This window comes from Sinocyclocheilus rhinocerous, unplaced genomic scaffold (assembly GCF_001515625.1).
Source record: "Sinocyclocheilus rhinocerous isolate Xijiao unplaced genomic scaffold, SAMN03320098_v1.1 scaffold1048, whole genome shotgun sequence".
Classification (NCBI taxonomy): domain Eukaryota; kingdom Metazoa; phylum Chordata; class Actinopteri; order Cypriniformes; family Cyprinidae; genus Sinocyclocheilus; species Sinocyclocheilus rhinocerous.
The window spans coordinates 668,875-681,210 of NW_015649578.1; the positions used below are offsets into that span (position 1 = coordinate 668,875).

Genomic DNA, 12,336 nt, shown 5'->3' on the forward strand with positions numbered 1-12,336 from the left:
AGCCACAGCCTGGGATTGAACCCAATCAAATATTTCTGGAGAAACCTGAAAATGTGCATCTGCCCCCATCCAACCTGACAAAGCTTGAAAGGTGGAGAGGCGAGGTGAAGAATGGCAGATAATTGCAAAATGCTGATGAGCAAAGCTTGTCGCATTAAACAAAAAAGACTTGAGACTGTAAAGGTGCTTCAGCTAAATATTTAGTTAAGGGTGTGAATACTTATGCAATTAACTTATTTCAGTTTTTTTATTTTTAATACATTTACGAAGTTGTGACAATTCTGTTTTTGCTTTGTCATTATGGTGTATGGAGTGTAGATTGATGTGGGGAAAAAAGTAATTTAAAGCAGTTTAACTTAAGGCAGCAACATAACAAAATGTAATAGAAATGAAGGGGTATGAATACTTTCGCAAGGCACTGTAATTGCATGAGAGGTGCTTTTTCCCCCCAAATTCGGAAAGCATGGCTTGCAAATGTATTTACACGACAAATTGATTATAGTTAAAGCTAAATGGTAGGATTTTTAGAAAGGAAAATTTAAAAGACAAAAAGGAAGAATCAATAAATTATGTATAATTTATTGCCATTGTGTGAATAATATGTAATCATGTAATCCATTAAAAAGTAACTGTAATCTGATTATGAGCATTATAAAATGTAATATACTCTAATTACGAGTACTTGATCTTTGGAATCTGATTATGAAATCCAGATTGCATGTAACCAGCTCTGGTTATAACTTATGTTTGTTAAGTTAAGTGGACACTGAATTATCTGGGTGTCCAAACAGGACACTGAATTATCTGCTTAATTTCATTCCAAGTTGTGGTTGAGTATTAGAAACCTAAGTTACATTTAAAATGCAGAATTCATTTCAGAGATGATCGAATAAAATGCTAAGAACTAACATAAATTTTTGTGTGTTTTTTGCAATATATTTAATGTATGAAGTCAGTTCCTCTCGAAGTGAAATACTTAAATGCTCACCATATGTGACTGAGTTTTGTTTGCGCTCTTTTCACAGGCTGTCTTTGCTCAGTTGTGGCAGTCGCAGCCGTACTGTTCGCAGAATACTTGTTGCTTGTGTCATCTCTTTCCTGGCGCTTCTCTCTGCTGTGACCATGGACTTCAACTCATCTTTGGCTCAATGGCAAGCCACTGAAGCTTCGCTTAAAGAGCTTTCATCCTGTAGGACAAACGTTACGCTCAGACTAGTTATGGAGCTCCAAACATTAAGAAACCTCAGAGAGAGTACAGTTCATAATATCAAGCAGGGAGAGTTTCTGAGCTCCTGGTCCTTGATAATGCTCACAGTTAACCGTCGTTGTGCTAGTACTGATATGGACAGTTTGGGTCAGCCCTGTGGTGTTGAGTTACTTGAGTTTTGTGAGCATCTTCAATCCAACCTTTCAGAGTTTCTCAATGCCACATGGAGAGGTGAGATAATGGGTGCTAATGAAACCACAGTTTTTACTCTAGCAATTGAGAAGATATTAAACACATGGGGTGTCAGAGATGTTGACATCGGTCTCCTCAAACACAACGCGGACTGGACAGATGTCCTTGCTCTGAAACTGCTCCTAACTGTCCACGAGTTGAACTATCGGTTGACAACAGGTGAAAAGAAGGTAGATGAAATACGGCATGCAACAACACTCATGTCAGTCATAAAAGACATGTCTGAAAGCCTCCATCACTGCTGGATGGAAAGCACTGATTTGGTGCTAAACCAGACTAATATAAAAGATTTAATCTTCTCTGCTGCCACAACTTCCAGTGGATCCACAGAGTTGATGCTGGCCTTGGAGAACACGCTGAGATGTTTTCATGCCAGAGCTGGATGGGCTCTGAAACTGAAATCCAGAGACATCTCGTCCAACATCAGTCTGAAGATCTGCCTGCTCACCATCGCCGGTCTCATTTACCCCATAGTGCTGCTCTCCTTCAAACAAATGACAGAATGGATCCAGGACTACGCTCAGAGCCTCAGGGAGAAGACAGAAGACCTGAAGAGAGAACGACGTCTTGCAGAAGATCTCCTTCATCAGATGCTGCCCAAATCTGTGGCCAAGGAGCTACGCCAAAACAAACATGTGGAAGCTGAGAGTTATGAGAAGGTACATGGTTATAAGCTTTCTATTTCTGCTTATAGTTTCCCCATATGATCTGCTAAAACAGAAGTCCTCCGACATTCCCTTTTAACAAATCAAACTCAAGTCTAAAAAGACAAGCATATTCATTAGGGATGTTGGCAGTGTCAGGAAAGCGCACATGCTGCCATTCTGTTTGTTCTTTTTGTTGTAGTAATTGCCTGTAATTATGGTATTCCATATTCATCAGGAGATAAAACAGCTCATGAGGGAGTGGGGTAAATGACACACGTCTATAAGGCAATTTGTGCACCTGAAGCCCGTCCCCTTAGATTTAGAGCACTTGAAGCTAGATATTTTGAAGAACTGGACTTACAGCGCCATATGTAGCAGAATGAGTATACATTTCTATAACAGCAACACTATATCTGCACTGAAAAAGATGGTAATCTAAAAATGGTAACAAAATAACTGGTTTTATTCCAGTCAAATCACTTGTCCAATCTATACTCATTTGTATGCATTAAAACAGGTAGAAATAGTTCTATAAGGTAATAATTGCAGGTTACCATGGTTTACAGTGTGTGTTGAGTATGCGTAAGGTAAATAAACACAACTCACATCGGATTCATAGCAGATTACATTTATTAGTGGTTTATTACTTGTTTAGTACATTTATTACTTGCTGTTATTATTATTATTTCTTGAAATCGGGGTTAGTGATCTGAACAAATCCCTAGTGCTAAGCATTAAATTTGCACCTAACTCATCCTGCGCTTTTCATGCTCCAAAGATGAATGATGCTGCAAATCCTGCAGTTTGATATGAAGTTAAGCAGATTTTCACCTGTGGATGAATATCATATAGGGAGTTGGGGTTGGTCTGTTTTGGTCCACCTAGCAATGCCAATGAAACTACATACATAGCAGCATGCTAAGAAAATGTAGGAATCTAGGAAGCATGCTGTGGTTTTCTTGATTAGCTTTGCCAAGAATGTGGTTTGATGTACTTGGTTGTTCATTTTTTCGAGGAAGCAATTAATACACATATTCTCTTCCAGGTGACTATTTTTTTCTCAGACATTGTGGGTTTTACTGTGATATCAGCCTCCTGTACTCCACTACAAGTTGTTGAGATGCTAAATAACCTCTACATGTGCTTCGACACACGCATTGACTCCTATGATGTCTACAAGGTATAAACATACACTGAAACTCATAATCACACATAAATTCTATGAGTTATCATACAACAAATCATCACATCATATATGGCTTATGCTAAGGTTATGCTTAGAGTGCAAGAACATTCTTCCCCCCCCATTAAATTTTTTCATTCATTTTTTAGGAACTTTTTTATTATTATTATTTTTCCATTGTGACTCCAAATTCACATTACCCTTAATAATACTATTTTATAAATTATACAAATAATAATAAGAAATATTTTACTGATTAGTGAAATTATGTATTACAGAAATTCTAAAGAAAATAGACACTTTCGTTCTAAAGTGTGGCGAAGATGTTATTTTTAAAGAAATTACCACTTATTCAGCAAGAGTTTTTAATCAAAAGTGACAGTAAAGATGTGTAAACTTTTACATATATATATATATATATATATATTACGCAGTGCAAGTGTTGTTACAATGATTTCTGAAGGATCACCAAATATATTAAATTGTATATAATATCTCACTGTATTACTATTTTTACTGTATTTTGATTAAATAAATGCACCCTTGGTTAGAATAAGTCTTGTTTCAAAAACATTTTGTTTTTGACTTGAAAAAAACCTACCAACCACAAACTTTTGAACAGCAGTGTAGTGTTTAGAAAAGATATATCCAATTATACATTTATCTCCAGTTTAAAGGTGTATTCTTAATGCTGATGTACTGTAATGAAGAAGCTACAGTAGCTAGATTTAATCAAATACGTCTTTACTGAGTTTCTGTGATTGAATGAAACAGGTGGAGACTATAGGAGACGCATACATGGTGGTCAGTGGACTGCCGGAGAGAAATGGAGATAGACATGCAGATGAGATCGCTAAAATGTCTCTGGATCTGGTGGCTGCGGTCAGACAGGTGGCGATACCCCACATGCCTAACAAACGCCTTCAGCTCCGAGCCGGCATACACACAGGTGTGTATGTGTGTATCCTGTCTTTACACACAAGACCTGGTGATTACAGATTTATTAATAATAAAGGTGCCACATTACTAATGACTAAAACATGAATACATGAATAATTTTGTTATGTTACATGCTAGGCCTGTAACTTAAAGTCAACATGAAATTAAAATCAACCATACCCTGATCTTATTTGTCAATTCATCAGCTAGTTACAATGCAGCCTTTGTAAAATCGTGCCAATATTTTATCAGTGACAGTTAGCATTAATGTAATAAAGACTGCAACAATAATAGTAAATAACAACAGATTTGATATATGATATATAAATATATTTGTAGTAATTCACTGTGTTGTCTTCCATGTCTCTCATACCACTTTAGGTCCTTGTGTAGCTGGCATTGTTGGCTACAAGATGCCGCGGTACTGTTTGTTTGGTGACACAGTCAACACGGCCTCTCGGATGGAGTCCACTAGTCTGCGTACGTTTATCTATCCAGTTAATGTGCAGCCTTTTAATCTTGTGCTGATCTTTTTTGTTCCTCCACTGGTTCTTCTGAATGCAGAGGTCATGAATATTTTCACTCACTACATCACCATAGAGACCTCATCATATTCCTCCATATATTATAAACTGAGCTAACCAGAGCCTCCATATCAACCATGACATTAGCATGTGGCTAAGCTAACAACACAGTGTGTCTGAGGTTCATCTCAGCAGCAATGTAGCTTCTGCTCGTTGGGCATTTTGCGTAACAGGGGAACATTTACCTTTCTTTGATTTGGTCTTTAGCACAGAAGATTCATGCAAGTTCTGCTACATACCTGGCACTCATGAAGGACAATGCGTATGAACTGCAGTTACGCGGTGAGATCGAAGTAAAGGTGAGAATCAGTGCTATAGAAGTACTATGCTAAGCTGTTGAAACCACAATCATGTTCCCGTTGGGTTGTCAGTACGTCTTACATCATGATTTGAAGATATTACATCACAGAAGATGAATAAAGTGTTTGTCTTCATAATATTTCATCCAAATGCAACAGCTTAATACGACATTATTGTGGTTTTCAGGGAAAAGGAAAAATGGACACTTACTGGTTGATTGGTCACAAAAACTACAGTGTTCAGAATGACAGTTTGGTGTGTCACTGGAACCCCAATATCTCAAGAAAGAAAAAGGCCCCTGTGGGGAGCAACGTGTCCATAGAGAATGTAAGTGTTCAACTTGTATTACTTGTTCTTGGAACATATACTACTGTTCAAAAGGGTCAGTGAGATTTTAAAAAAAATTATGTAATACTTTTATTCAGCAAGGAAGCATCAACTGACAGTAAAGACTTGTATTGTTACCTTACAGTTGTAGATAGATAGATAGATAGATAGATAGATAGATAGATGATTGATAGATAGATAGATAGATAGATAGATAGATGATTGATAGATAGATCGATAGATAGATCGATAAAGATATATACTGTATATTACTATTCAATGCTATACATCAATGGATCCTAAAAAAAAAAAGTAATCACAGTTTACACAAAATATTACAACAATTTTCTGTTGTGATAAAACTAAGAAATGTTACTTGAGCAATAACTCAGCACATTATAATGATTTCTGAAGGATCATGTGACACTGAAGACTGGAGTAATGATGATGAAAATGTAGCTTTAGGAATAAATTACATTTTAACATATATTAAAATAGAAAACAGTTATTTTAAATTGAAATAATATTTCACAACATTTCTGTTTTACTTTTTTTTTTCTTTAATCTAAAATAAATAAAGCCTTGGTGAGTATAGGAGATTTCTTTCAAAATAAAATAAAACACTTACCGACCCAAGACTTTTGAATGGCAAGCACAATTTACACAATTTTTGTTGATTAATACACCATCAAAAGATAGTGCTGTGACTAAATAAAGTTTTAAAGAATCATATTATGATCAAAACATGGAGAGGAGGTTTATTATTTTCTTGACTGTAGTGGTGGCGTGATACTGTAGAGCAGGGGTGTCCAAACTTTTCCTAAAGAGGGCCGGATTCGACGATGTGGAAACACTGGGGGGCCGGATGCTTCTACCTATATATATATATATAAAATGTATGTGTGATGTTGAGTTGACAGTAGCAGTAGCTTGTGTTTTGCCTCAGTAAAGTGTGTTAGATCACAGTAATCTGCTGCAATCTTGCACTCAGAAACGGCCTGAGGATGACAACTGAAATAAACAACACTATAAACTGCGCAATTCTTCCCGTACACAATGTCCTAACCAGGTGTGACACAATGTAATTCTACGTTTTTTCCTTATCAGCCGCTTCTGCAAAGACCAAACATTTTGTTGATCATTTGGTTTCAATTTCTGCTCTGTGACACTAGATAACACTCACAGTTTCAAAATCTGCATCCACATTCAATTGTATTAAATCCATAGTTCGGTCATGAAACTGTATCCGAGTGCCAACTGGTTCTTCAAACACCATGGCAGTAGCCAATCGGACACACTTCCTAATTCATGTATCCAGCTATTTCATTCCCTAGCCGGCAATTGTCCTGCAGCACAATTGTGAAAACTCTTGTTTACCCTCCACCTCCCCAGCTCCACCTGTAGAGATCTGCCACACGGCTTCTCTAATTTTTCTTGCTGCAGCATGTTTCCTTATTATGTATGTCATTTTAACTGAGCCAAATCCTTGTATTTTGTTTAGCAGCAGCAAAGCAGATCTCGTCTGCCAAAATCAAGCATATGTACATTCCATGCCAATACATGCTGTTTAGAGAGTTGTCATGACCAGTGTTGGGGGTTACACATTACAAGTAACGCAGGTTACGTAATCAGATTACTTTTTTAAAGTTACTAGAAAAGTAACACATTTTTAATTTACAAGAAAATATCTGAATTACTTTTTTCAAATAAGTAACGCCAGTTACTTTGTTTTCCCATGTATTGGCTGACAGCTCTCCTGTCCCCATGTACAAAGAAATCGAGTAAGTGCAGATGCATTGTGTGCGCTGTGAACATGATGCTACTGCAGTTCTGGATTAAATGTGAACATGCATTTGCTCATCTCACTTGCACTTTTAAAAGTAACTTTCCCCAACACTGGTCATGACTGAACTGTTTTAAACACGTAAATGTTCTGATTAGCTGTGATTGTGTCACATTCCATAGCAGTTTCACATTCAGTGTGAACAAATACACTCTTAAAGAAAAACAAAGGTCCAATAGGGGTTTTTCGCAGATGCCATAGAAGAACCATTCTGAGTTCCTCAAAAAACATTTCAGTGAATAGTTCTTGAAATTTTGTTCAAGTGTGACAAACATTTAAATAATCCGGAGATCCTTTTATGTAAAGATTCTAGATCTTCATGGAACCATAGATATCAATAAAGAACCTTTACTTTTAAGAGCTTGTCAGAAATGTGTTATAGTCATAGGCTATAGTATTTTTACATTGTTACTGTGCTTAAGTATATTATTTAAAGTATCTGTGCTTTATTTTTATTTTGAGAAAAATATATATTTTTACTTCATTACTTCTATTTACTTCCAGAGTATAATATTGTACAACCCCAATTCCAGAAAAGTTGGTATTGTAAAATGCAAAAGTTGGACTTTTGTAAAATGCAATAAAATCAAGAATCTGTGATTTGTTAAATTTTTAACCTTTATTTAATTGACAATAGGACAAAGAAAAGATTTCAAATGTTTTCACTGACCAACTTGAATGTATTTTGTAAATAGAAATACATTTTGATTTTAATGGCTGCAACACACTCCAAAAAGTTGGGACAGAGGCATAATAAAAGTGAAAAGATTACGGAATATCCAAGTTAAACTGTTCTGAAACAGTCCACAATAAGCAGGTGAAAGTAATCAAAGTAGTCAAAGTATCGTGATTGGTTGTAAAAGGGCATCTCAGTCTTTGGCAGCAAAGATGGGTCATGGCTCATTACTTTACTTTGTGCCAAATTTCATGAGAGAATTTGCAGACAAATAATTTCTCAATGCAAAACCGCAAATAATTTAGGTATTCCACCACATAAGATTGTTAACAGATTCAGGGAATCCAGAGAAATGTCAGTCTGTGTAGGGCAAGGTAGGAAACCTCAGGTGAATGTGCATTAACTTTGAGCCCTCAGATGGCATTGCATGAGAAACCTCATTAAATATAGCCACATGGGCTCAGGAGTACTATGGAAAACTGTTCTCACTTAACATAGTCTGCTGCTGCATCAATAAATGCAACTTGAATCTCTGTTACTCTGGGAGAAAGCTATACATCAATTCTATGCAGTGATGCCGCTGGGTTCTGGGAGCTCATCTCATATAGTCAAAAATAAATGTGTGCTGTGGTCAGATGAGTCCACATTTCACCTGGTTTCTGAGAAAAATGGATGTCGAGTTCTGAATCCCAAAGATGAAAGGGACCATCCAGACTTTCATCAGCGACAGATGCGAAAGCAAACATCAAGACAATGCCAGGTCTCATTCTGCATGTGCTACAACAGCGTGGTTTCGTAGACACAGAGTGAATGTGCTAGATCAGTCCAGATCTGTCTCCTATTGAAAATGTATGACCAGTCATGAAAAGGAGAATCAGACAATGACGATCACAGACTTCCGAGCATCTGAGGTCTTGAATCAAGCGAGACTGGGCAAAAAACTTAAAAAATTAGCATCCTTAATTCCCAGATTATTAAAATGTGTAATTAAAAGGAAAGGATTTGACACAGTGGTGAACATTCCTCAGTCCCAACTTTGTTTATATTCACAATATAAAATTAAGTTGGCCAGTTAAAACATTGGAAACTTTTTCTTTTACTTTAGTCAATTAAATAAAGGTTAAAGAGAATGAACAAATAACATATTGTTGATTTTAAGGCATTTCACAAAATGTCCCAACTTTTCTGGAATTGGGATTGTGCTTTTTACGCATGTCGTTCCTCATTATTTTGAACTAGACAAATTGTCACCCACTTAGAGACGTGATAGCAATGTCCGATTCGTGAACGAGCTGATCCTTTTTAACCTGTTAAATCGGTCCACAAATCTCACTGAACGATTCATTCGTGAGTTGGACGGAACAGATTGCAGCTCTTCTCGAGTCGTGAAGCTGTTAAAAATGCATTGATGTTAGACTGAGAATACATTAATATAACATCTGCACCACATTTCTCAGTCCAGCCTCACTGTCCAGAGTATAGGTGACAGTATCACACCAGCCTCTCAACCTGAAGTCCTGCCCAAACTGGAGGGGTCAGAGGTCACACTGTGCGTTTCTGCACAGGTGGAGAACTGCGCGAGCAGCTTCGGGACACTGGGCTCAATGGTGGGAGCGCTGCAGGGGGAGCAGGAGACGGAGGAACGTCCACCCGACCAACACAATGAGAAAACTTCTCTGCTTCCTGGTGCAGTGTCACACAGCTGATCTGCACTGTCCTAACTAACTAAATAGTGCACACAAGATGTTTTTAGAGTTTTTGTATGAAAGTGAATGAGGTGCTATGTGGGCCTTTATTGTATATTTCAAATACACTTTATTTTACATTCCCCCTTAAAAAAGACTAAATACATTTTTAAGTGTTAAAATACATCAAAATCAGTAAGGAAATTATATTGGTAATGTATATTTTAATATATATTTATCTAAAACTATTGTTACAATGTATTGTTTACAAGTAGCCATATTTACAGCTACTTGGTTTCAAACAACAAAACTTTGATTTTCTTGCTTCTGAAGAACATTTTTTGTTGTGTGTGGTTTCAATGTTACATTTGCCATAATATTTAATCTTCTCTTACTCTCAAAATAATGCTGCTTATCATGAAACCTCACATAATAAAATGTTTTTTTTTTTTTATGTGGCTATTAGCTTATTTGTCAATATTGTATTTGTAAAGTGAGGATAGTTACCAAGTATGTTCAGAGTTACCTGTCTCAATCCAGTCTTATCTCAGTGTTTCTGTTATATTTCATGTTATTGATGTTATATTTCATTTTGCCACTGTTCAGTTTTTCATAACTTTCAGTTTTGCTATCTTGCCTGAGTTTTTCCATTCCATAGAATATTTATTTATTTGTATTTATTTATTTATTTTCATGGATACTGTGCGGTGTTCTTGATCACATTTGTTATATGTTTGTCTATGTTTTTGTTGTTGTTATTGTTTTTCTTTTTTGATGACAATCAATTTAAAATGAGTTATACTGTTACTAAATACTATAAATAAACAGGTGTCAGTTTATTTGTGCATTTGACCAAATTCTACTATTTATATATTAGGGTGATATATAGAAATTATGACCTGTCTATACTGTTCTATATTCATGTTGTTATGATTAAAATAAATTGTTTTAATTTTTTTTTAATTATTTGAATTTAGATTAAATGCTGGATTAAATAAATTCATTTCAGCAATTTAATTTAACGTTTAAATTTGAATTAAATTATCATTAATTTGAATTTATTTATATTAGAATTATAGTGGCCATCACCATCACTTCTACAGTAGATAGCGGACACTGAAAACCCTATATGGTCTATGACTCAATTCTGCAGTGTTTCACAACATAGAGAAATTTCCTAATCAGAGCCTCGGTATCAGCTTTATAGAGTCTGCACCTGGAAATCACTGTAGGTGAAATGCAATAACCCGAAGCCGTGAGGGTGATTTCCCCTTTATTTCAGTCTACAGTATCTCACGGCCACAAGTCCTCATCCAGATCCTCAAAGAACACTGAACAAATCATCTCCATTACCTGAAGTGGCAGATAATGAGAAAGAAATCCAGCGCACATGATGAATGATTAGGGATGGAGAAGCCCCTTATTTAGAGGCTTTAAATGACAAAGGCCTGCGCCCAGAGCCATTGTGTTCCAGTGAAATGAAGGTTGGGGGTAATTACTTTGGCTGAGGCACAAGCCACTCAGGGTACAATATATAACACACACAAGACCAAACCCAAAGCATAAGAATTGCCAAGACAGCAAAGAAAAAAAAATCAACATTCATATAGTATGCATGCATGTATTTGGTCAGTTTAGCATGAGGTCAATTTGCAGCCCAACTCATTAAACTTTCTCTCAACTGTACAATGAATGACTGTATGACTTTCAGCTTAATATCAAGAAACAAAAGAAGAAAACACTGGACTTTTTAAATGTTTTAAATTTACTTAGTTTTAGGCTTAACTTTTAATTTTACAGTTTTTAATCAGTCAAATGCCATGAGTTTTTCCCAACATCAGACTCAGTTTCACATTTAAGAGTCTGACCACTGGGAGGAGACATTATACCATATTTCACACACACAAACACACTGTGAACAGTATGAGGAGTACAGTATGGGTGGTACATACCTGATCTGCTGCACTTGTCAAAATGGCAGAATATACTGCACATAAATACACTATTCCACAATGCAATGCAATCTTGACCATCCATATCCAGTGTGGAAAATAAAATAAACCAAAAGTAATATCAGCTGAGATTTGCAACATATTGTCGGGAAATATATATATACTGTATATACAGTGGGTACGGAAAGTATTCAGACCCCCTTAAATTTTTCACTCTTTGTTATATTGCAGCCATTTGCTAAAATCATTTAAGTTCATTTTTTTTCCTCATTAATGTACACACAGCACCCCATATTGACAGAAAAACACAGAATTGTTGACATTTTTGCAGATTTATTATGCAATTTTTATTAAATAAAATTGGCTGTACAAGTCAAAGTTAATACCTTGCCTAGTTGAATCTTGTATGATTTTGTTAAAATTATGAGTTAAAGTAATGGAGAAACATATGTTGCCATGACATACAGATCATATATTTTTTTTACAGTGTACCTTTCCAAAATAAATCCTGACTGTAATTATTTTAACCTATATACTGTATATAGATTATTTTCATTTAATGCTATTTCCTATTTATTATTTTTACATACATAATACATAAAAAATGTCCACATCATTTGCCAGTTAAGTGCATAGTTCCTACGCATAAAGCATTAGTATAACTAACTCAATTATTTCAGTCAACAGTAGCCAAGAAAATGACAATGAAATATGATTCTGTAAGTATAAATCAATAAAATA

The 12,336-nt window shown here is 35.8% G+C and overlaps 1 protein-coding gene across 1 annotated transcript; it reads left to right on the forward strand.

Annotated features, from left to right (window-relative positions):
- Nucleotides 1-1,992: 1,992 nt before the first annotated feature.
- On the forward strand, nt 1,993-9,664 carry LOC107710771 (atrial natriuretic peptide receptor 2-like). The gene is made up of 7 exons (XM_016515619.1): nt 1,993-2,118; nt 3,152-3,286; nt 4,064-4,238; nt 4,610-4,708; nt 5,020-5,111; nt 5,299-5,439; nt 9,416-9,664. The coding sequence occupies exons 1-7, from the start codon at nt 2,050-2,052 to the stop codon at nt 9,662-9,664; spliced, it is 960 nt and encodes a 319-aa protein (XP_016371105.1). The 5' UTR covers nt 1,993-2,049.
- Nucleotides 9,665-12,336: the final 2,672 nt, after the last annotated feature.